The sequence below is a fragment of the Rhinichthys klamathensis genome, unplaced genomic scaffold (genome assembly GCF_029890125.1).
Source record: "Rhinichthys klamathensis goyatoka isolate OS25496 unplaced genomic scaffold, OSU_Roscu_1.1 h1tg000785l_1, whole genome shotgun sequence".
NCBI classification, from domain to species: domain Eukaryota; kingdom Metazoa; phylum Chordata; class Actinopteri; order Cypriniformes; family Leuciscidae; genus Rhinichthys; species Rhinichthys klamathensis.
Genome location: NW_026607182.1, coordinates 309,529 through 335,158, shown reverse-complemented (window position 1 = coordinate 335,158; position 25,630 = coordinate 309,529). Strand labels below are relative to the sequence as shown.

Sequence of the window (25,630 nt, the reverse complement as noted above, 5' to 3'; positions counted from 1 at the left end):
TCATTCATTAAATATTTGATTTAATTTGATGATGATTTGCCAATTAGAGTGCAGTACTCTCAGCTCAATTTAACTCCATGTTGAAATCTATGAGATTTTGCTTTCAAATCAGTGTGCAGATTCCATCTGGGCCTGGTCTCTACATGCCCTTGAATAGACCTATCTTCAGTGGGTGATGGTGCCCACTTCACTGTCTGCCGGAGGGGTCGCCAGTGGGAAAAAGAAACAGCTGTTATCCCAGGTGTTACAGTATGCTGACACACTTGACAAAGTCACCTTCCCCTCTGACTTCATGCCAAGGTGCAGACGTGTGAATAAATAATACCAATGGTTCACATCATAGGTGTCCATACAAAGATAAAAGTGGTTGATTGTTTAAAAATATCAAAATAATATCAAAAGTGCATTAATACAGTATATTTCGAAATAATGTTTCTTCACATTCCAATAAAAATTACAAAACAATTTGTTGCTGCATGTTGTCATGTCTGTTTAATGAGAAATACATAGTAATAATAGTACTAATGAGAAATACATAGTAATAATAGTACTAATAAAGGGTTTTTTATATTTTGAATTAGTTTTTATTTTTGTAGTTTCTATTTTCATTTTATGTTTAGTTTAAGTATTTTTGTTGTGTTTTTGCTATTATTATTATTTTTTATTTAATGTCTATATAGTTTATATTTCAGTTACAGCTTTAATTATTTTTAGTATACATCCGGTTAAACTGAATGAAAATTAAGATTTATTAATATTTTAATCTAATGAAATAATTTAGTAACAAAGTAACAATACAAAGTTATATCATGAAACTATAGATAGCACCGGCTAATAGGTCCTAACTCAACCTGCTCGTAATCACATCATTATCTATAGGGCACAGCTGATTGGTTCCTGCTGTATCAGTAGCCAATAAGCACGCATGCTCAAGCTTCAAATACTGGGTAGCATTTGCCTTAGCAGTGCAGCACACTTTAGGAAACCCTCCACCTTCCCCAGCTCCACCTGTGTAGATCTGCTACGGGTACTTCATGTACGCTAAATTGTACAGCAGCAGCATGTCTTACTTGCTCACAGCAGTGTGTCATGTATTGGCAGTAGCAAGTCCCGTACTTGCTCTGCCGCAGCATCAGCAATAACCTACAGCAGCAGCATCAATAAATGCAGCAGCAGCAGCGTAGCAAATCTATTCCGCCAAGACCAAACATAGTCATACCCATTGCCGTGCCAAACACTCCAAGAGTTGTAATGACAGAAATGTTTTTATGGTTGTGGTTTTAGTTAAAGTGCACCTATTATGCTATTTTAAAGATTACTAATTTTTGTTTTGGAGGTCTTCTACTATAGGAAGACTGGAATTATGGATGACTCGTTTCAGGTAGTTCAGAATCGGTTCTTTGTTTTGGGAGACAATGACTCAATTTGTCGTGCACTTTGATCTTTGAAACTTTGCAGGCATTGTACATTCACAAACAGCTATATTACAGACTACATGAAGGGTAATATCTGAAAAAGCATAATAGGGGCACTTTAACTATAATAACCCTACAATTTAGTGTAATTAAAATTACCCACTGCTTCCAATCTAGATTTAGATTTAGATTTAGATTTAGTCATTTAGCAGACGCTTTTATCCAAAGCGACTTACAACTGAGGACTAAAGCAAGCGAGTCATCGTGAAAAAGGCAAGGAAACAACGCAAGAAGTGCTCAAAATACCAAGTTCGGACATTGCTCGGAGTAGCATAAGCCAGATAAGCGAGGATTTAAAGGAAAAGGTTTTTTTTTATGTTAAGTGCTCACGGAAGAGATGAGTTTTCAGTTGTCTTTTGAATGCTGTCAGGGATTCTGCTTTCCGGATGGGGGTGGGCAGATCGTTCCACCAGCATGGAACTAGGGTTGGGTATCGTTTGGGTTTTATCCGATTCCAGTACCTACTCGGTATTTTTTAAACGGTTCCGGTGCTTAAACGGTTCTTAAATCGGTCCTTAAGAAAATGAAACCGCACACACTTTATCAAAAAATAATACCCTTTAATTTACAGGGCCAAACTGGACACAATATTAACTTAAATCTTTAAACAATATAAATACAAGTAACATATGGTAATAATAAAACCAATATAAAATAAAAATTCATATTTACATAATATCAAATGAAACAATATTGTATCAAACAATGTAATAATACTGAAGATTAATAGAGATTACTAGCAGGCAGAGCTGCCAACTCTCACGCATTGACCGTGAGACTCACGCAAATGACCCTTTTCACACAGAAAAATCGCGGACAAAGAGGACACGGACAGACAAGACAGAGAAGGTTACTTTTGATATGGAACAAATCCACAGCTGTCAGATTCTGTCAATATTTTTACGAGATTCACACAATAAATAACGTTTTGGCTCTTTGAAATGTGACAGATCGCTGTAGCGCGTCAGTTCAAACGGCACGTGATACAGCAGCCTACAAATCCACTGCTTCTTAGCTACGCAGCGTTGAGTGAACCTATGAAAGAGAACATCTCTGGTTACTGGTGTAACATATCTCTCAATAGGGAACGAGACGCTGCCAAGCTCCTCGCGCTGCCGACCAGCTTCCTTTTTCGGCAAAGAAATCTGAGGAGCAGATGGCGCGCGCGCGCCAACATAGTATGACGACGTAAGTGCGTCGATGCGGCGCCCGCGCCATCACACTGTAAACCCTAACGCTCAAAATACTTAATTGGTTTGAGTAGGAAAAACTTAAATTACACTAATTAGTTCAGTCAAATTAACTTGTATGAGTATTTAGCACTTTCTTTTTCTTTCAAGTTCACAGAATGGATATATTTTAAGTAAACTGAACTATTTCATTGTTTTGAGTTTTATGAAATTATTTCTTTTAATTTAGACGAACTTAAGTTTAACTGAAACGGCTGGGATGTATATTTCCCAGCATGCTTTGCCGATGGCACTCGAAAGGGAGAGTAAATGCTAAAATTAAGTGTAATACAATGTTTTTTTGTGCAAGATTAATGTTAAGCGGGTGATTTAGTAATGATTAATGTTTCGTTATGCTAATTTAGAAGAATTTCTGTTAATGTTGGTTTTAGGATAGTTACCATCATGGTGACAAGTGGTGCATGAGCTTGATTTGAGAGCAAATAAAACCTTTATATTGCTGCAAGTGTTGCTGTATAGCATACTATTGTTAAGAAGTTAACAAAATAGTATGTTAGCAAACTAGCTTGTTAAAGCTAGCTAAGTTTATACTAATAAAAGTGTTCACATTGAGATTCCATGAAATTTTAAGTTAAATGTATGAATTAGTGTACTCAAACATTTCAAGTTAAGAACAATTCAAATGTACAAATACAAAATAAAAATATGTCAGTTCTGCTTACTTAAACTTTGAATTTCTTAACTTAAAAAATTTGAGGCAATTTATTGCCTTAAATTTTTTGAGTTGTGCCAACTTATTCGGGTTTACAGTGCAGCCAATGAATTGGCTTGATTCTATATGGGATTCAGACTATCGGCACACCCAGAGGGCGTTCTGACACGTAATTTTACACGTTAAATGCAGCCAAACCTTGCGAGAAAGAGCGCGCTTGCGAGACAGAAGAGACTGTGCTCCAAACTGTGTAGCACACGCACGGCGGAGAGAGAGAGAGAGCGAGAGACCTTGTGTGTGTGCGTGTGTGCCTAATGAAGTTAGGCACCGAAATCAGGCACCGAAATTTTCGTCCTTATTCGGTCTGGTTACTACCGTTTACGTCGGAACCGGTTCCCTATTGGCACCGAGTTTCGGTACCCAACCCTACATGGAACCGTGAATGAGAATGTTCTGGAGAGTGATTTTGTGGCTCTCTGTGATGGTACCACGAGCCGCCGCTCATTGACCGATCGTAGGCTTCTGGAAGGGATGTAGACCTGCAGTAGTGAGTGAAAGTAGGAGGGAGCTGAGCCTGTGGTCAATCTGTAAGCAAGTGTCAACACCTTGAACTTGACGCGAGCAGCGAGTGGAAGCCAGTGCAGGGAGATGAACAGAGGAGTGACGTGGGCCCTTTTGGGCTCGTTGAAGACGAGACGAGCTGCAGCATTCTGGATCATTTGTAGAGGTTTAGTTGCACATGATGGAAGTCCAGCCAGAAGAGCATTGCAGTAATCAAGCCTAGAAATGACCAGGGCCTGGACGAGAAGTTGTGTTGCATGCTCAGTTAGGAAAGGCCTGATCTTCCTGATGTTGTGCATAGCAAACCTGCATGATCGAGCTGTCTTTGTAATGTGATCTGTGAAGGTCAGCTGATCATCAAAGATTACTCCAAGATTTCTGACCGACCTTGATGGGGTGATTGAGGAAGAATCTAGCTGGATAGTGAAGTTGTGCTGTAGAGACGGATTGGCAGGGAGGACGAGAAGCTCAGTCTTTGCCAGGTTGAGCTGCAGGTGATGTTCCTTCATCCATTCCGAGATGTCCGCCAGACAACTTGAGATCCGTGCCGCTACTGTGGGATCATCTGGTTGAAATGAGAGGTAGAGCTGGGTGTCATCAGCATAGCAATGGTAAGCGAAACCATGTGCCTGTATGATGGGTCCCAGTGATGTGGTGTAAATGGAAAAGAGGAGCGGTCCAAGAACTGAACCCTGAGGAACCCCTGTGGTCAGTTGATGTGCTTTGGATACCTCGCCTCTCCATGTGACCTTGAAGGACCTACCTGTGAGATAGGACTCAAACCAGTGGAAGGAAGTTCCCGTGATGCCAAGTGATGAGAGGGCGGACAAAAGGATCTGATGGTTCACAGTGTCGAAGGCAGCAGACAGATCCAGAAGAATGAGAACTGAAGATTTGGAAGCAGCTTTTGCGATCCGCAGGGCTTCTGTGACCGACAGCAATGCGGTCTCGGTTGAATGCCCTTTCTTGAAGCCAGATTGGTTGACATCCAGCTGGTTGTTCAGAGACAGGAAAGATGACACTTGGTTGAAAGCAACTCGTTCAAGTGTTTTCGCAATGAATGGTAGGAGAGAGACAGGTCTGTAATTCTCTAAAGGTGATGTGTTTAATGTTGGTTTTTTAAGCAGTGGAGTTACCCGAGCCTGCTTAAATGCTGTAGGGAAAATGCCAGTGTGGAGGGATGAGTTGATAATGTGTGTGAGGGCTGGTAGAAGTGTGGGAGAGATGGCTTGTAGAAGGTGTGAAGGGATGGGATCTAGAGGGCAGGTGGTAGGATGACTGGAGAGGAGAAGTTTAGATACTTCTTCCTCAGTTAGTGGGGTGAAGGAGGAGAGAAGGTTATTGGCTGTGGGAGAGGTTTGTCTGGGTTCCTGTGTGTGTGAAGCTGAGAACTGACTGCTGATAGATGTAGTTTTGTTAGTGAAGAAGTTAGCAAAATCATCAGCAGTTAGCGAGGAGGTGGGTGGTGGTGGAGGTGGACAGAGGAGGGAGTTGAATGTCTTGAACAGTGAACGTGTGTTAGAGGCGCTGTTGATCTTGTTGTGGAAATATTAAGATTTTGCGGCATGAACATCAACAGAGAAGGCAGAGAGCAGAGATTGATACCTACTGAGGTCAGATGTGTCTTTTGATTTGCGCCATTTCCTCTCCGCTGCCCTGAGTTCGGTCCGGTGTTCACGAAGAACCTCAGATAACCAGGGGTTAGAGGGAGTAGCGCGTGCTGGCCTGGAGGAGAGAGGGCAGATATAGTCTAAAGAAGAGGTTAAAGTGGAGCATAAAGTATCCGTTGCGGTATTCACGTCCAGAGAGGAGAAATGCGAGGGTGAGGGAAGAGAAGATGACACAGCAGAGGAAAGATGGGACGGAGAAAGTGAGCGCAGGTTTCATCTGAAAGTAACTGGTAGGGGGGTTGGTGGAGCATGGGTAGTGAGTTGTAGATTGAAAGTAATGAGGAAATGGTCTGAAACGTGGAGAGGTTTCACCAAAATGTTGTCTGTGATGCAGTTGCGCGTGTAAACCAGGTCCAGTTGGTTGCCTGACTTGTGAGTACCTGTGGTGATGAGCCGTTTGAGATCGAAAGAGGCTAGAAGAGAGATGAAGTCTGTTGCATACGGCTTCTCTAGATGAACGTTGAAATCGCCAAAGACTACAAGTGGGGTGCCATCCTCAGGGAAGGATGACAACAGCACATCCAGCTCCTCCACAAAGCTTCCCAGTTGACCTGGGGGGCGATATACGACTACAATATGGATCTTAATGGGAGTTGTAAGTGTAATAGCATGATATTCAAATGAGTTGTTATTGCATAGAGAAGAGAGAGTTGAGTATTTCCAATTGTTAGAAATGAGAAGACCAGTCTCCCCACCCCTCCCCGACTGGCGAGGGGTGTGAGAGAAAGAGAAGTTGTTAGAGAGAGCAGCAGGGGTTGCTGAGTCTTCTGGACGGATCCAGGTCTCAGTCAAGCCCAAGATATTAAGAGTAGAATGAGATGCAAAGGCTGGAATGAAGTCAGCTTTATTTACTGCTGATTGACAATTCCATAGACCCATAGAAAGAGTGAGAGGTGAGTGTGAGGATGAGAGAAAAGGGCGCAGATTAGCGGTATTGCGCTGCCTTTTGTGCGTGGTGAGAGAGCGTTGTCGAGAGACAACAGGAATGTATTGAAAGCACATGTTGTTAAAGGGAAATACGAGAAAGGTAGGAAAGGAAAGGGTGAAGAAGATACTTAAGTGCCTTGCAGGTGTCCTTGCTCGGTGGAGTCGCACAGGTAGAGTCGCAGGTCTTTACCCGAGTCGGTCTTAACACGAAGAGGTTGAACACGAGAGCTGAATGCTTCCGCTGACGCTTCCGCGACAGCGCGCACACTACATAGATATAATGCTATCAATCGCCTGAGTGAGGACAGCTGTGGTAACCCTTGCAATTAGCACAGCGAAAGCAAATATCCCGAGAATGGGCGAAATCGAAACTAGCTGTTATGAACAGCAATACTTAAGTGCTACAATAACAAACAGACTACAACCCTTAAGACGGCAGATATTCAAAATAGGAACGCGTCTAATTAAAATAAAGATATTTAGTGAAGATAAAAATTACAAATAAGCAAAGAATCGAAAATAGCCCTACTTACTTGACAAATGGTAAACAGAGCAACAGGAGAACTGGATATTAAGAAAAAAACAACTTACGCGCTCTTGTCGATCTCGCAGAGTGACTGCTTGTCCTGTCTCCAATCTCCAGTCTTAAAGTGATAGTTCAATTCTGTAAATTCTGTAATCATTTACTCACCCTAAGGTTGTTTCAAAACTATATGAATTTCTTTCTTCTGCTGTACACAGAAGATATTTTGAAGAATGTTGGTAACCAAACAGTTGATGGGCCCCATTGACTTCCATAGTATTTTTTTTTTTTTTTCATAATATTGAAATCTACGGAAGCGTTTTGCATTCACTTGAAGAAAAAAAATCTACTCTGTTTTTCTGAATTAACGAGTTAATTATCTCAGAATTACGAGATCATTTTTCATGGAAAAAAAGTTTTTGCTCTGTTTTTCTGAAATAACGAGTTAATTATCTCAGAATTATAAGATACATTTTTCTGTTTTTATGAATTAATGAGTTACTCATAATTTTGAGATAATTAAGTCATTAATTCAGAAAAACAGAGCAAAAACTTTTTTCCATAAAAAAATTCTCTCGTAATTCTGAGATAATTAACTCGTTAATTCAGAAAAACAGAGCAAAAACTTTTTTCCATGACAAATTATCTCGTAATTCTGAGATAATTAACTCGTTAATTCAGAAAAATAGAGTAGATTTTTTTTCCTCAAGTGAATGCAATACGCTTCCGTAGAAATCAATGGGGTCCAGCAACTGTTTGGTTACCAACATTCTTCAAAATATCTTCTTTTGTGTACTATCCCTTTAAATCTCATTTGAACTTGCACATATTTAATCTAGTGTTGAGGTGCATTGTGCCAAGTTTGATGACAATGGCATAATTTTTCCAATAAATGTGTTGTATGACAGAGAGTAAATGATGGCAGAATATATATTTTAGTGTGAACTGCTCCTTTAGTTTTGTTAGACAATTGTTTGGACAGCTGTGCAGTAAAGAGGTGCTTGCCAAACTAGGAAGAACCATCTCTGAAGGACATGAGAAGGTGAGTTATGTGGGGGTTTTTTTCAAACATTTGTGTGTGTGTGTGTGTGTGTGTGTGTGTGTGTGTGTGTAAGGGGGCACTGAGGATGCCAATTTCTTTTGCAGTTCAGGAGTCCTAGCACTCTCTAACTCTCAAACTTTCCATGTTGCCACGGTAGCAGCTGGAGTTTATTTGCCAGCAAGATGTAGGTGAGATTGATTGTGTGTGTTTGTGTGTGTGTGTGTGTGCGTGTGTGTGTGCGTGCGTGTGTGCCTGCGTGCGTGTGTATGTCAGGTACTCCCTAAGGGGATATTTTTGGTCCCCATGAGGAAAACATGGGGAAATAATTGAAATAATTGCCAAATAATCTCTACATTGGTGCTTTCTCATCTGAGCTGATCAGTTGATTATAACAGCACCCGTCAATGTCAAAATGACTGAGATGGCCAATCAAAAAAGGCAGGCATTACCATTACTGTTGTTTACAGCAGCAACGCGTGAATTCCAGCATGACGCTTCAGTTTTAACGGTCAAAAAGTGACATTTATGTAGCTTAACATTTAGTATCTGACAACTGTATTATGATAGAAATGTTAAATGACCAACAATGATATCCAGGTATGTAAACAACTGTACCGGAGCCGATTTGCAGCATATTAGGCATAAGATTAAGAATTAATTTGTAACCAAGTTCATTAAATCTATTCCAAATATGCACAAAGCTTGGTTAGCCTTTCATTAAAAATCACTTTTTCTAAATAAAAAACTAAAAACAAAAAAACTATAAATTATATATTCTGACAAGATTAGTTTTACATGAAGAGTTTTAAAATCATTTTATTATCAGTGTCAGGTAAGAGTAAGAAGTTTACTTAAATAGGGTTTTTATAATAAATTAAAATTATATTAACAAATAATAAATTAAAAGACCTATACATCATACGTGATGCACGCAAGCACAGCACATGACCTTTTGCAACGCCCACATAGAAAACACACATTCCCACCTCTGTAATAAACACGGACATGTAAGTCCAATCTGAATCCGTTCAGAAAATCACAGACGTTGAATGATAAAATAATTGTAACTCAAACGTCGTTTAGAAAACTAGTCCTGCCCGAATAGGGCTTAAGACATTTGTCAGTTTTTGGACCTTGGTATTTCTAAAACCCTGCATATGGCCTTGCTTTTGGTGTATTCTCAATGGTTGCTAAGGCGTTACTAGGGCTGCCCCCTTAAAGGGATAGTTCGGCCAAAAATGATATTTAAACCATGCATTACTCACCCTCAAGCCGTTCGAGATGCATATGTCAATCTTGTTTCAGACGAACACATTTTCAGTTATTTTAGAAAATGTCTTAGACCCTTCAGTGGATATAATGTGAAGCAATGGGGTCCACCTCCTTCAAGTCCCAAAATGTGCATATATCCTTCACAAAAGTAATCCATCCGGCTCCAGGGGGATAAACGAAGGCCTTATGAGGGTAATCCGTGCGGTTTTGTCGTAAAAATATACATATTTAAAACTTTATAAATGAAAATATCTGACTTCCGGCAACGATCGACGCGCGTGCACGGGTGATGGAAGTCGGCGTACGAGGTAGGACGTAGCGTCGTGACGTAGAACGAACGCGCCCGCGCAGCCAGAGAGCTATGCAGAGAGCAGAGCAAAACATCACCCGTGAACGCGCGTCGATCGTTGCCGGAAGTCAGATATTTTCATTTATAAAGTTTTAAATATGTATATTTTTACGACAAAACCGCACGGATTACCCTCATAAGGCCTTCGTTTATCCCCCTGGAGCCGGATGGATTACTTCTGTGAAGGATATATGCACATTTTGGGACTTGAAGGAGGTGGACCCCATTGCTTCACATTATATCCACTGAAGGGTCTAAGACATTTTCTAAAATAACTGAAAATGTGTTCGTCTGAAACAAGATTGACATATGCATCTCGAACGGCTTGAGGGTGAGTAATGCATGGTTTAAATATAATTTTTGGCCGAACTATCCCTTTAACCCTTTGATGCGCAAGCTATGGATACCCCCTCTAATGCACAACATGGGTCTAAAAAGACCCGTATTCATTTCCTATGTTATTTCATGCATGGCTTGGCATTTTTTTTTGTTTAACCTTTTGAAATCACTTTATTTGAGCATTTAATATTTCATGATCTATAAATTTCATGATTTATGAATATTCAAAATATCTTGTTTTCAATTATCACAAAATTATATTTTAATATTTCCTATGTTTTGTGTTAATACATCAAGTTTACACACATGGGTCTAAAATGACCCATCTATGCAAGCGTGATAAAACAAAAGAATAAAGAAAGCTTTTTGTTAAAATAACCAATGTCACAGTTGTTTAGATCAACACATTTACTGTAACACTTGAAATATGTTTATTGGCCACTTTGTCACACATAACACACATATAACCGATAACACTGAAATTGAACTGTAGTGCAACTAGGGGGATCTCCCCACCACCAATGCTCTCCCCGCCACCAATGTGCAGCATCCACCCGGATGATGCGACAGCAGCCATAGTGCACCAGAACGCCACCACACGACGGCTTTTGTGACCGATAGCATTGATTTATGACCACAAATAAAAATGAATATGGAGGTACAAGGTGTCTGCCCAACAGCGACAATATATACTTGTATATAACTTTCTATTGCAACTTTTATTTTGTTGACCTAGCTATTAGATAAAATAGAATATGTCGACCGCAAGCTAGCTAATAGTATTGGACATGTTTCTCTTTTGCATTAGTAATGGATTTCAAGGTCAAGGTAACCTTAGCCTAAACGTTCAAATATTAGGCTATATAGATGTCTTTCACAAAATATCAAATATTTTCTGTGAATTTTTTTTTATAAAACAAAACTTACGTGCATGAAATATACAAAAGCAGCCGTGTTGAATTGTGAAATGTGTGGCAGATGAATAGTTTTCTGCAGTAAATATATTTATACTATTTCTAAATATCAAAGGTTCCTATATGGGTCATTTTTGACCCATGTGTGTAAAATTGATGTAGAAATACAAAAAACGTGTTTGTTTATAAAGTAAGAAAGGAAAAATAAATATAATGATTTGTGGAAATCAAAAACAAGATATTTAATGAATACCTGGGTTCATAAATGATAAAATACATTTCTTTCAAATATTCAGCAAAGAAACATGAACACGGGTCTTTTTAGACCCATGTTGCGCATTAGAAGGGTAGTGATACAAAAACGATTTTTATTTGAAAAGTAAGAAAGGAAAAATTTAAATAAGGATTTGTAATGATCTAAAACAAGTTAATTGAGGAATACCTGGAATACTGAATGATGAAATGAATTTTTTGCAAAGATATAGAAGATGAAAACTCAGTCGGGTCTATTTAGACCCATGTTGTGCATCAAAGGGTTAAATAGAGCACTATTTCAGGGGACAGACATTTGTAGTGGTGTCCAAAACCATTAGTTCACTCATTCAATCTCACAATGCAATGCAATGCAATAATGTACGCTTAACGGCTAGAGAATACCCATAATGCACTGTGAGAGTCATGTGCCGAATTAATTCCTGCGTCACGGTAGCTGGCCCGCCAGCAATAATATCTGGCCCGCGCCCGTAGCCAGATTATTTTGATAGTGGCTGGTTCTTAGGGGTGGTTAAAAAAATCGATTATTGATTAATCGCGATTATGTTATGGACGATTATGAATCGATTATTAAATTTTCAAAAATCGATTTTTTATTATTATTAAAAAAAAAAATTTGCGTTATTATTATTGCCGCATCGCTGGATCTAGAGAGAAGCCGCCGTCGAGGAAGCGACAAGACAGCGCCTGAAGAAGCCGGCCGTCTTCGCCACCTTCAGCCATCCGTGCGAGCTACGCTATCCGGCGACGGATCCTTTCTTGCAAAACTTACTGTCTAAAAGAGCAGCGAGCGTCTTTTTCAAGATGCCTTGCACTTCCTGCGGCGCGTGCAGAGCCCCGCACAGCGACGGAGACCGCCATGTGATCTGCGCTCTCTGCCTGGGCCAGACACGCAGCTCTTGCCCTCAGGGGTTTGTGAGCTCAGCGACGCACTTCTGATGTCGACCCTGCGGGCTGCACTGCCGTCGTTTTCTGATGCAAATGCTCGCCGGAATGACTCCCTCGAGCGTCTATCTCTCCTTCTCCGCCCCCTCTCCCGGACTCGCAGCCGCCGGCTCCCGCCCGCGCTGCCGCCGCCTCAGGGGACGAGGCGCTTGATATGGATGAGGACGCGCTGCTGACCGCTGTTCTAACCGCATATAATGCAAAAAAAAATTTGCATTATAAACTTTTTATTTACCTTGACATGTTTCGACTGCAACCTGCAGTCTTCCTCTACCTGAACAACACCTTGTCTTTCTAGAAGAAAATTGTCCAATTTCTACAGTATGTTGTTTCTGATCTACTTCCTTAAGGAAATAAGCCTTTCATTTATTTGTTATTGTTTCGTTCAACTTGATGAGTCACAACACAATGTGATGTATTCATTTCTGTGTTCTACAGAACATAAGCTACATACAAATAATTCTGAAATTATAACTACACGACACAGAAAGTGCTTTGAGTTGTTGTTACTCAATAAAAGAGTTAAGTAATTCAGCAGCTGACTTTTTTTAATACTGCAATCACTTTGTAGTGTTTTTTCGTTTACTGTTGTGAAATGGAAAATCAATAATCGCTAATCGAGAATCGTTAATAATCGAAAATCGACTGTAATCGAATCGGGACTTCAATAATCGTAATCGAATCGAATCGGGAAATCAGACAGATTAACCACCCCTACTGGTTCTCAAATAGATCTGTCATGACAGAAACAGTTACTCACAATCTCTTCGTCTTTAGTGATTTTGCCTTCAAAAATAAAAGTACGAGAATGTTTTTGCAGCAATGTTTTATTTTGAGATGAATTGAGAGCTTTAAATTGGAAAAGTTCTGAAAGACATTCAAAAGAGTCTGTGGATTGCTTCGTTTCAGATAAGAAACACCGGCTTTGCATTCACAAAACTAGGTAGGATGAATGCATAGTTGTCTTTCCATTCTTCTTTGTATGCCCTATTTTCGCTGTCAACTTACCTCTTTAGACCCTTTGATAGTGCCATTTTCTCTCACCAGCTAGCTTAAATGTTAACATCACTCTGCACACGACGTAATAGCATTCCTCCAGCACGCAAACAATAAAAAAATAAAAAATGCAGTTTAGTACATGAGGATGCCAAGAAAAATGTAAAAGCAGGCTACGTCAAATAATTATTACATTAAGTTAGGCTCCATTGTGTAACAAGCCAATTAAAATGATACACATGTATTATTCACAATATGGAAAGAGGAAATAAAACATAGTTTGTTAAGAGCATGACTCAAACATGCCATTAATGGGCTTATTCAAGTCCTCTTTTATTTTTTGAGTTACTTTTATCCATTCCGCATCTCCCACGTGTGTTTTAACAAGGCGGTGACTGTGCTGCAAGTTGGTGAATAAAGATACTTGCCAGGTTACATGTCACTACTGCTTTATTAATTTATCCAGTGTAAAACCCGGACACCGCCACACAAATGTGGCTTTTTGTTAATGACTGTCCTACTAAAGCATTTAACACAGTGTAACAGCTCACTGCCAGTTGCAAAATACACTGTAACAGTCTGTCACTGGCAATTCTAGTTGGATTTTTCATCAATTAATTTCTTAAATTATCCTTTGACTATGGTGAAATTTTCTTTTTTGGCCCGATGCCAAATTACTTGCCGACCCCTGCACTATGGTAAAGCGGCAGCCCTTCTGGCGCACTCAATGTCCGAAGTTCACGCACTTGTTTTCATTCACTCCCTCATGTGAACTTTATTAGTGGACTAATAAAGGGAATAGTGAATAAAGGTATAGAGGGCGATTTCAGACACAGCCTAGGTGTTTGCTAAAGTGTTTGCTAAGGTGTCTAGAGTGTTTCTTTCTCATTGCTATGCATTTGCCAAGGTATTTTCAGGGTTTTAACATGTTACTAAGTGTTTTTTAAGGTGTTGCTACTGGTTGCAGATATCTGCTAATGTATTTTGAGTGCTTATGAAATATGTGGTTGCTAGGGTGTTTGCTAGGGCATTGCTATGTAGTTGTGAAGGTGTTTTTTATATGTTTCAGCATGTTGTTGCTAGGGCTGGGTGGTATGACGGTATTGTTACCGCGGTAGAAAATGCCAGTACAGATTTTTTTATTCCGTTTTTTTAACAACACATGTGCAGCGTGCGTGCGAATTACGTTTTGTAAAGGGTTGTTGTTAACGTGATATTTTCGGGGGGAAAGGCGCAGCAGTCACCTACAGCAGTGCAGCTAGTTTAGAGGAGTGCACGTTCGCAACGGGGAACGCATGAAGCTTACTTGACAACATATCGTAACGAATAGAAATAACCTTAAATAATGTATAGTTATCTGCATCTTTCCGTCTCTTATGTATAGTTACCTTTTAAACACGAAAATCGCATTCAGCATGACAAGCAAGCGGTTGCCGTGGTAATGAACAACCTGCTTGTTAAAGCGAATGTATAATCCTGTATCTGAGGCAAAATTACTAAATATGCAGCCTGAGTTATACATTTCTTCTAACTCCAAACAATTGGCCACTGAACTAGCGGATAAAATCTTCCTTTGATTCGATACGTGATTACAAATTGACACTCAAATTAACCGATCGCATTTTACTGATGCAAAAGACGCGCGCGTGCACGCACTGTAAACTATGGTAAAAAAAAATATGCAGTTACAAGGTGTGAATAATTTAAACTATTTAGTCAACACTAACAGTAGCTGCTGTTCGGTTCATACTGCTCCTTATAGTCACTGCTGAACTTGAACTTCTCTTGATCAAAGCTCCAGGTGACGGGATGCCAGATATCACAAAAAGCTAAACAAGCCCCTTAAAAAGACATGGCAAAAATGTACCGGGGAACACAAACATAACTAGTATTACTAATATCCTACAAAATTAAAAGGAAGTAACTAATTTATTATGAATAGAATAGTTCAATATAAAATATTCAGATATTATAAACTGATTGATGAAGTAAAGCAATAACATGAGATTGAAAAATTATTCAGCAACACTTTATTTAAAGTTTAATTGCAGCTATGAGTTGTATTTAATATCAAATAGTTGAGGGAAGTTCTTTTAAAAGTTGATGAGTGTGTTTTGTTTACTATATTTAGCTATCAAAATAGTTTACCAAAAAAGAAATAATTGACCAAATAAAAGAAAAAGAAAAATCAAACAAGGTGAAGTACTTTTCATTTCTAAAGTATTTGGGTTTATTTATTATACAAAGCCCTTTTTGACGATTTTTCGAGAATAACTACATGTATAAATAACTATATCGTGAAATATATCGTTACCGTGAAATAAAATTAGTCATACCGTGAAACAGAATTTTGGTCATACCGCCCACCCCTAGTTGTTGCAGTATGTAATTTCTAAGGTGTTCTGGGTGGTTGCTAGTGCAATTCTATGCAGTTGTTAAGGTGTTTAAAGAGTTTAGCATATTGCTGTATGGTTGTTATGGTGTTCTGGGTGGTGGCCAGAGAATGTGGTTGCTACGGTGTTTTGAGTGTTTTTAGCATGTAACTAATGGTTTTTACGGTGTTGTTTGTGGTTGCAGGTAGTTGCTAAGCTATTTTTAGTTGTTATGATCACATTGCTAAGTGGTTGCTAGGACACTGTTATTCAGTTGTTAAGGTGTTTTTGGTGTTTTTAGCATGTAACTAATGGTTTTTACGGTGTTAATTGTGGTTGCAGGTAGTTGCTAAGCTATTTTTAGTTGTTATGATCACATTTTGGTTAGTTTCCAGGGCATGATATGTGGTTGCTAAGGTGTTCTGAGTGGTTGCTAGGGTGTTTTGAGTGGTTGGTAATACACTGCTATGTAGTTGCTGAGGTTTTCTGATTATTTTTTTAAGCATATTGTGGATATATTTAGTATATTGTAGCCATGTGGTCTCTATGGTATTCTCAATGGTTGCCAAGGCGTTTCTAGATATTTTGCTAAGGTGTCTTGGGTGATTCTGGCATATTGTGCGGTTGTTAAGGTGTTTTAGCATGTTGCTGTTGGGTGGTTGCCAGGTCATGTCATGCAGTTGCTAAGGTATTCTTAATATTTTAACATGTTTTTAGGGTGTTGTTGGTGCATGGTTACAAGTAGTTGTTAAAGTATTTTGAGTGGTTATAGGGTGTTCTAGGTGGTTTTTGGGGCACTTCAATGCAGTTGCTAAGATATTTTGAGCGGTTACGCATGTTGGAATAGTTTGTGGTTGCTAGGGTGTTGTGGGTGGTTGCTAGTGTACTGCAATATAAGTATAATAAGAGTGTTTAAGCACTTTGCTATGTGGTTGTTAGGGAGCTCTGGCTGTTTGCCAGGGCATGTCATGCAGTTGCTAAGGTGTTGTTGAGAGGTTATGCATGTTGGTATAGTTGGTGGTTGCTAGGGTGTTGTGGCTGGTTGCTAGTGCACTGCAATGTAAATGCTAAGGTGTTTTGAGTGTTTAAGCACTTTGCTATGTGGTTGTTAGGGAGTTCTGGCTGCCAGGTCATGTCATCCAGTTGCTAAGGTTTTTTGAGTATTTTTAGCATGTAACTATCTGGTTTTTAGGGTGTCAGTGGCGTTGGTAGTTGTCAAGGTAATTTGAGTGGTATGATCGTGTTGCACAAGCAAGTGGTGGTGTTTTGGTTTGTTTCCAGGGCATGATATGTGGTTGCTAAGGTGTTCTGAGTGGTTTATAAGTGGTTACTTACAGGCTCAAATCCAGTAGCCCAACTTCAAGGCCCTACTTTTCATTGCCAAGGAAAAACCATAAGTATGATGAAGAAGAAAAAAAACCTTCTCTTTAACAATCAGCATGATTTGCAGTTTTATGAAATGCATATAGCATAGGGGTGCACGATTCAGAAAATGTCACGATTCGATTCGATACCGATTTTTTGTCTCAAGATTCGATTCAAAATCGATTTTCGATTCAAAAACGATTCTCGATTCAAAAAAACGATTCACAGTATATAAATGTAGTTTACTTTTTCCTATGTGATTGATTGCAGTAGACACAATTTAAAAGAAAAAAAAACACAACAAATTAAATGTAGTTTGATATTACTTTATGTCTTCATACAAAAATAAAAACTTTTGCAACTAAAAAGTGCAAAGTGCCAAGCTTTGGCCAGCTTTCAAATACATTTAATTCAAGTTTAAAATAAAACTTAAATAAAAAGCTTTTACATTTAGCTTTAAAGTGCTGTAGTCAGATCAAACAAACAATTATGCTAAATGTGGTTTAAGGACTACTTCAGCTACCAGGCTGACTGTTGAAATGTGAACTCGACTGGGCACATTGAACTTCCTAAAAATATACTAATGTCATAGAACCCTTGCGAAATAATTTTAAATAGATTTTAAAAAGCCACCGCTACTGGTAACATCTATGGTTAGATTGATTTGTTTAGATCCAGTGAAGTCGTTCATAGGCGTAATTTGCGGGTATCTCCAGTTAACTAGCAGAGCATTTATTTAGTTCGCTATTAAGTAAGAGATCTGTTGTTTTTGAAATCAAGCTGAGCGCGCTCGTGTCCGCTGCTATCAGTGTCATGGATACAGTGTTCTCTGTGGCTCGCGCAGTCTTCACTCGGACGCGCTCTTCAATCTATCGCCGTTTTGGAGACTCCGGTAAAATCTCAAAAATAAAATGCACACAAACGTGATGAACATATTCGGTTTTGATGAGAGAGAGAAAAAACTATACGAGTGCGGTTTAGAACCCGTAACCTCTGACAGACACGCTTGGCAAAAGATCTACAGACCATTAAGAACTCAAACATATTCTGCGGATCGATGCATTTATTCACGGGTTGAGCAGAGAGGCTGCACAGTTTGACCAGCGGGCGGCAAGAACTTGCAATGTATAACTATTTATCAGACCGGCACTCGCAGCCTCGAAACACTACCGAACCACCGGTAAAAGTCCCGACTCACCCGATTGCCACTCCGCCCGTGCACGCCATAAAAAAAAAATATGAATCGATTTTTGGAATTCTATGAATCGATTCTGAATCGGTAAAGATTGAATCGCGATTCAAATGTGAATCGATTTTTTTGCACACCCCTAATATAGCATATATGCAAATTACATGACTGTTTTTCACATCTTAGTGTTAATTATCCCATTTTAAGAACTATAGTCAGTCTTATTCTTTTATCCCCATCTGCTGATGCCTCTATTCTTAACATCTGTATGCTAAGAGAAAATAAAATTGGAGATATTAAAGGCTCCCTTTACATAAAAAAGTGTTGCCCTGGTGATGGAGTTGTGAGGAAGGTATATGCGGATGAGGGGCGGGTGGGCACCTAAACACCGTGTGACGGGATCTGACAGGGTAGGCAAACCCCGCAGGCAAAACACCATCTGTTCCATAATGGCTTCTGGGAGCAGCAAAAGCAACAATGTAGTGACAGCACCTGGATGTGAGAGCTGACAGGCCCTGCATGCTATCCCATGATGCCTTGCAGGTGAGTGCAGCACAGGGATGCAATGGTGTGAGATCTCTCAGGGCTGTCTATTCAGATACAGGACAGGAAGATGACACACAGCCAGCACAAGTGGATACAATCAGCGCACATTCTGCACGGCTGCAAAAAATGAACGTGGAGTAACACGTTCTGACAAGACAAGACTCCCACATGCAAAACACAGCAGCATTGTCACATCATGCTGATTCACGAACGCGGAACAAGCATGAAAAACAAGAGGCGGGATTTATCTCACGAACCAATCTTATCCAATCCAGGCTTTAGGTGAGATCAACTTGAAGCGGTGCTGTGCAGACCGATTTGTGTAAGGCATCAAAGTACCACAAGAGTGATTCAAAAGCAAGAGCAGTCTATTCTCTAATCAATCTTGCGGTACAAAGTTGTCAAACAACTATCGGTCTGTGCAGCGCCGCTTCAAGTCGAACACACCTATTGTCTCTTCTTGCGTGACCTTCTCCCATTCATTCTCAATTACCCCATCAAAGCCACCGCACACTTTAGGGGTTCTGTTAAAACTCAATGGGCTCAGGGGAGGCAAGAGACATGTGGCCCCCTGCTGTAACTTTACCAGCGGGTGCCGCTGCTGGACAGTGTTACTTCAGAAAAACAAGTGATTTATACACTTTTTAATGTCACATTTTGTAATATCTGCATTGTTTTATTTTTGTAATTTGGATGTGCGTGTATATATATATACAGTATATACACTACTGTTAAAAAAATTGGGATTGGTAATATTTTTTAATAAGGACATCTTCAAAGAAGTCTCGTGTTCACCAAGGCTGCATTTATTAGATCAAAAATATGGTAAAACAGTAATATTGTGAAATATTGCAACAAAATATTTTATTAATATAATAAATATTAATATTTTTTGTGGAAACCATGATAGATTTTTTCCCCCAGGATTTTTGACGAGTAAAAGTTCAAAAGAACAGCATTTATTTTAAATAGAAATATTTTGTAGCATTAAAAATGTCTTAACTGGGACTTCTTGGTCAATTTAGTGTTTCCTTGCTGATAAAAAGTATTAATTTCTTTTTAAAATATTTATCTTACCGACCCAAAACTTTAGAACGGTATAGTGAATATATAGCACTTTCATTGTAAGTTATTTATATCAAGTTTCATCACCTACTTGTTTGCTACAATCATGCCATCTGATGTAGATATAGCAACATTGACAACACTGTATGAACAAAGATTCAATTTCAGCATGGTCCGTTTTAAAGACTGGATTTGAACAACAAATTGAAATTGTGTGCAGCGTGAGTGCGATGCCTTCAATGCCTCTAAGACGGTAAGGCAGCTGTACTGAGTGAAAGCGTTTGAGAGAATGAATAGCCTAGCGATTGCCCTCTGCTGCCCTCCTTCATAATATCAACCACCTACTCTTGGTCTTTTCTGCTGACTCTGGTGGGTTACTGGGGGTTTCAGGACACTGCTCTAGTGCAATTCATTCTTCTGTAGTTTGTCTACCCATCTTTCTCTCTCTCTCTTTATATCTAACGTCTCCTGGGGCATCTCAGTGTCATGCAAAAAGTATATCAGATGGTTGTGGCTAAAACGATTTTGTAGGTTCAAGCTGACTTGTGCCATTTTTTCATGTTAAAATACATTCTCCAATCCCAGCTAAATGTGCAGAAGCGTATCTGAATATTGATTCCCCTGGAGAAGTGTAAACACTTCGACATCCCATCTACCCTGACATTGTCTCAACAAATGGCGTGAATTTTTGTATCTCTAATGGTATCTGTTTATTCAACCAATTGCAGACAGGGTAAGTGTTCAGAAAAGCTCTAACGGATAGATAGATAGATAGATGGTTAGAATTGCATTTGGAAATGCTAACGTACACTAAGTAAATTGTTTTATTATGTTGGAGTAAAAGAGAGTACAGTAAAACGAGAAACAAAACTAGCACAGCCATGACAGGTCATCAGTCAAGTTATACAATTTAGTGGTAATTATGCTAATATTTGACAGCAAATGTAACCACTGACCAATCACATTCAAGTATTCCACAGAATCAGGTAATTAATATGACACATTATTGATCAATACAGTCATTTATTCATCTATTCATTCAGGAAAAGCCTCTCTTTTATTGCTATGCCTTATTATGTAGATGGCAGTTTAATGACACAGTGGTGTTTAACATCACAAGCAAAGCTGAAAGTACAACAGGTAACTTTTCAACCTTCATAATATATTTCCAAGTCTCTTGTGATGGTACATCGACTTACAATAGGTTGAATGACACGTCTGCCATAGCCTGACGGGGTCTGTAGCGTTTTCAATCGTACTTTTAAACTTCGGGTTTCGGGTAGTAACCGGCGAACAAAGAGAACTACAAAATTCGACTGCTTTACGGCATATACGTCACTTCCACCACCACCCCCACTTCCTTAAAATCGGACTTGCGAGCCAAATGTTATAGTCATGGCCGAAGCAGCACAGAAAAACAAGAAAGCAAAGGTTTTATCGGAGCAAAGCAAAAAGAGAAAAAGAGAAAGTGATCGCGTTAAAGGCAGAACGAGGATCAACATTGCAGAGCTGCCAACTCTCACGCATTGGCCGTGAGACACCCGCATTTGATTGGTTTCACACGCTCACACGTACGCCACACCCCCGGTTTCTCACGCTAAATTGTCAACCCGGTCGGTCAAATCCCTGAAAGATGAGTTTATCTATAGATCTACCTGTTGAGCCACTCGTGATCGACAAGTTATACCGCAAATTAGTTCAAATCTCCCGGAATCTAGAGCGAGCGCGCACGCGAGACAGAGACTGTGCTCCAACGCGCGCGGACGGCAGAGAGAGAAAGCGAACGAGAGACCTTGCGTGTGCAGGGAGCATCGAACGCCCCATCGAAAAAAGAATGCCTCTCTCTAACCTCTCTAATTCGCTAGAGTAGTAGCGAATTATCAATCTGGTAGCTAGTAAACGATATTCTAGTTTTTGATGGTTAGCTATCGCTAGTATTCTCGTTCTGATTTGAACTTTGCAATCGATGAAATGCAAATAGCAAATGTTTGACCTAAAAAGTGTAGTCTACTCAACATGTACAAAGAAAGGAGGAAGATTATTAATAAAATCATATTTTAGGATACCTAACATGTCTGTGATATTTGTTTATTTGTCTTGCCTCAAGCTATAATGCAAATCGATTTGTAAAATTTGCAGATTCATTTATGGTAGCTTGATATTATAATATTGACGATATATGGTTATTATCAACCACTCAAACATTGCATTGAAGTATCATATAGATCCAGTAAAACGGTAACCAATAGACTAGGCTACTATAATGACGCTGGCTTGTAAACGTGAGCATCGCGATCATTTGTCGTTAGAAAAAAAATAAAACCCATGAAATTATATTCATATGACATGCTGAAATATATGCCACTGTACCTGGGATGAAGACATTTCACACGCGACGCAAGCAGAACACCTGCATGTGACCTCCTCCTACAGTGTTCAGGGCTATCCTGGTTGTCAACAATTGCACGTGCATGTAGGATGACAGAGTTTACGACAGTAGTAGAGGACAATACTGTTTCCCAACTGTAGGGGGAGCCCGAGAGCAAAAAACTACCTGTTGTTACTTTAAGAAGTGGCCAAGGCACAACAGCATAGGGCAGATAACTATTTCAGTCGTTTGCTATAGTAAAGGCATAGTGTGTTTTTCAACTGTAAATGTCAAAAGACAGTGAAAAAGAGCAATAGGTGGTATTACATCGTGAGTGTAATTCAAAGCAGATACCCGAGTAAGCAAAACTGTCTTCAAACTGCATTCGCTCAGTAGGGAAGAACTCACAGTGCGTTCTACTTTTAAAAGGACGGCTCACCTTAAAAGGAAAATTCTGTCATGATTAACCTGTTCCATTCCCTGAAATCTCATTCACATCCAATTTTAAAAGTAGTAAATTGACAGGCCATGCCAGTTTTGATGTCACCATCACCAAACGCCAATGGAAAACTGATGAGACAATGCATGTGTCTTCGAATATGCTGAATAAAGGATGAGATTTCAGAGCTACGGCAGAGTGGGAAATTATAATTGAATGATGAATTAAACTGTACGGCTTCAGAAGACTTGGAATAAAGAGTCATAATGACTACTTACTGTATTTTGACAGCCATGGTAACTATGAACTTGTCATTGTATGAATAAAATACAGGGGGGGGGGGGGAAACAGCATACAGATTTGTAATTTTGGCATGAACTTTTCCTTTAAAACATGGCAGTGCCTAGTGTGCAACCCTTCTGTGTCCTTGAACACATTTTCTGAAATGCCCACTCACTTTCATTTGGATTACTGCAGTGTGAGACCCTCTGTAACCTTTCTCGCCCCCAATTGCAGCCATACACACACACACATACACCATACACACACACACGCTGTCAGTGTCAGTGAAGTGAACTTGCACTCAGGTCTCATTACCTCCCACACACCCCACTGTGTGATGCTGTAATCTGACAGTATGAAGGATGCTTCAAAGACACAGAAAAATCAACTTTAACATCGCAATACATGCAGTAAGCTCCCCGAAATCCATCAGTAAACAGCCCAACGTGTACTCTGACAAAATAGAAATGCCACCAAATAGACAGAACGGAATTATGTTGATAGTAAATGACAAAAAAATGCATATTATGCAAAAAGAAATTGTCATGTAAGCTAAAATGTGCTTCACGTGCCAACATCTAAATGAATTTTTTCCTAAATCAATACATTAATTATAATGACTTAATCAGTATACAAGGTTACAATTACGAAAATCATTTGTGAGGCTCATATCATTTCTAAGTTAAATTAGTCCAATGAAATGTAGTTTATATTACTCCCTTTCATTATGTTTATTCATTAACTATGGCCCAAGACTCCAGCATTCCACTACATAGGACAAGCGGATGGACGTTTGATGGATGGATGGGTGGATTTTTGCAGTTTAACAGTCTTCACACATTTATTTGATATGTTCAGAGTTGAAACTGATCCAGGAGCTCAAAAATCCCTCTACAAACCACAACACGACCTGACAAGCAAAGCTAGAACAGCTACAGCAATCATATTTGATGTCATGAAAGTAGAAGCAAGAGACTTTAAACAAGCAGAATTTTTTTTTTAAATATTGAGGCAATATACAGGAGTCTGACAGAAGCAGATCCTCAGGGCATACCTCTTCATATTCTCTTACTTGCAGAGTCTGAGCCAAAACGAAATACTAGATTTAATCTAGAACAGCCATGAATTCATGAATGAGTAAATAGATTTGTGTAATAGTAATTAGTGGATGGATCATCTACAGACAATTAACTTGATGCCACAATAGCCTATATGGTACACCACATATTTCTCATTTCTTATTACAACGTTTTTTTGTTTGTTTTGTTTTTTAGTTAATTGGTGAAGTTGGAATTTCTATAAATTCACTAAAAAAATATATATTCTGTCATTTTCTCATCCTCATGTTGTTCCAAGCCTTCTTTCTTTCTTCTCCACAGAAAACAAAAAGGAGATGTTAGGCTGGTGACAGTTTCAGTCACCATTTACTTTCATTGCATTTTTTTTTTTCCGATTCAATGGAAATGAATAGTAACTGTCTGAGACTCTCAATCTACCTGACATCTTTTTTAACGTTCCACAGAAGAAAGAAAGTCATATGGTTTTGGAACAACACGAGGTTGAGTAGCCTGAATGATAACAGAATTTACATTCAGGTGGACTCGTCATTTAAATGAGTAAAATCAAGTAAATCCTTACTCATGGATTGAGCTTTTATAAAACATAGCTTCATATTCACACTGCCAAGTTCATATTTAAGCTATTTTGAACGTATAACGCCAATTGAAACATTTAACCATGCACATTCAGACAGCAAAAATCGTATGCCATGATTTAATATTAGTCTTCACGTGATTCTCAGAAATGAATCATGAAGAATAATGTTCATAAACTCCATATAAATACACTCCAAAACCATTATTGAAGAAACAAAATGAAGACCAATAAAAACTTCTTCACAAAACTCTGATATATAGGCTATATATTTCTTTCTACAAACATGTTAAACGCCAGCTTAATGTCTAAGGAACTTAAACTTTCCTGCTCATGCATAAGAGATTAAAGTGCTTTCGAAGTCTGTTTTGAATGTTCAGTAATTCCCAGGACAGATTGTGTGTGAGTGATTTGGACTCCGTGGTATGAAATCAAAGTCTCTAAAGCACTCGTGTCTTACCTGTTGGCCCCTCTAGACTTTCCGCACAGACCCTGGCGATGAGAAACAGCAGAACAGCAGACAGGTTCATGGTAGCGTTTAGTCCAGCAGGTAAAGAAATACAGTCAGTGAGTGTGGTAAGAGTGTGGTAAATATCCTGCTGCTGCGCCACTGAGTTTCATCCAGAGACGCGCAGCACAGACCCCAGATCTGCCCGCTGACGTCACGACAAACTATTAAACCCCCTTACAACTCTAGAGATGAACCCAGTGAGCAGAGGAAGGGCTATGGCGCCTCTCTGTGGTTATTCACCAAAAAACATTAGTTAGCTGCTGCATAGATTGTTGTTGAGGCAAAGTGGTCGTCCAGTCGAAGCTTGAAAACACACACAACAGAGTTCATTTCATAGTCTGTACGTTTCAATGAGTAGCTAGCCTAAGTTTGAATTCTTAATTGACAACAGGATAAGAAACAAGCGTTTTCATCGGATGAAAACAATAAAACAACATATAAAAATAAAAACAATTAAGGTTAAAGAAATGAGACAAAAATGATTAGGCATTCAAGATCTCTTGAAGCAGTTCGTAAATCGGTTGAAAAGCAAACTTTTTCTTTTTTTTCTCGAAAGAGAGCATATAAGAAAAACTGCAGCATAAAAAAGGGAAAATATTACAGAATTAAAAACAACACTAAATCACAAAATAAAAAGCAATAAAGCAAAAAT

General features: G+C 39.2%; 1 protein-coding gene across 1 annotated transcript in view; it reads right to left on the bottom strand.

Annotated features, from left to right (window-relative positions):
- ptprua (protein tyrosine phosphatase receptor type Ua) overlaps nucleotides 1-25,033 on the bottom strand; it is a gene marked incomplete at its 3' end in the record, with an annotated part of 264,930 nt that extends 239,897 nt beyond the window's left edge. The window contains exon 1 of the mRNA XM_056243301.1: nucleotides 24,928-25,033. Coding sequence (XP_056099276.1) covers nucleotides 24,928-24,997 — 70 coding nt within the window. The remainder of the gene's footprint in view (nucleotides 1-24,927) is intronic.
- Between the last annotated feature and the right edge of the window lie 597 nt (nucleotides 25,034-25,630).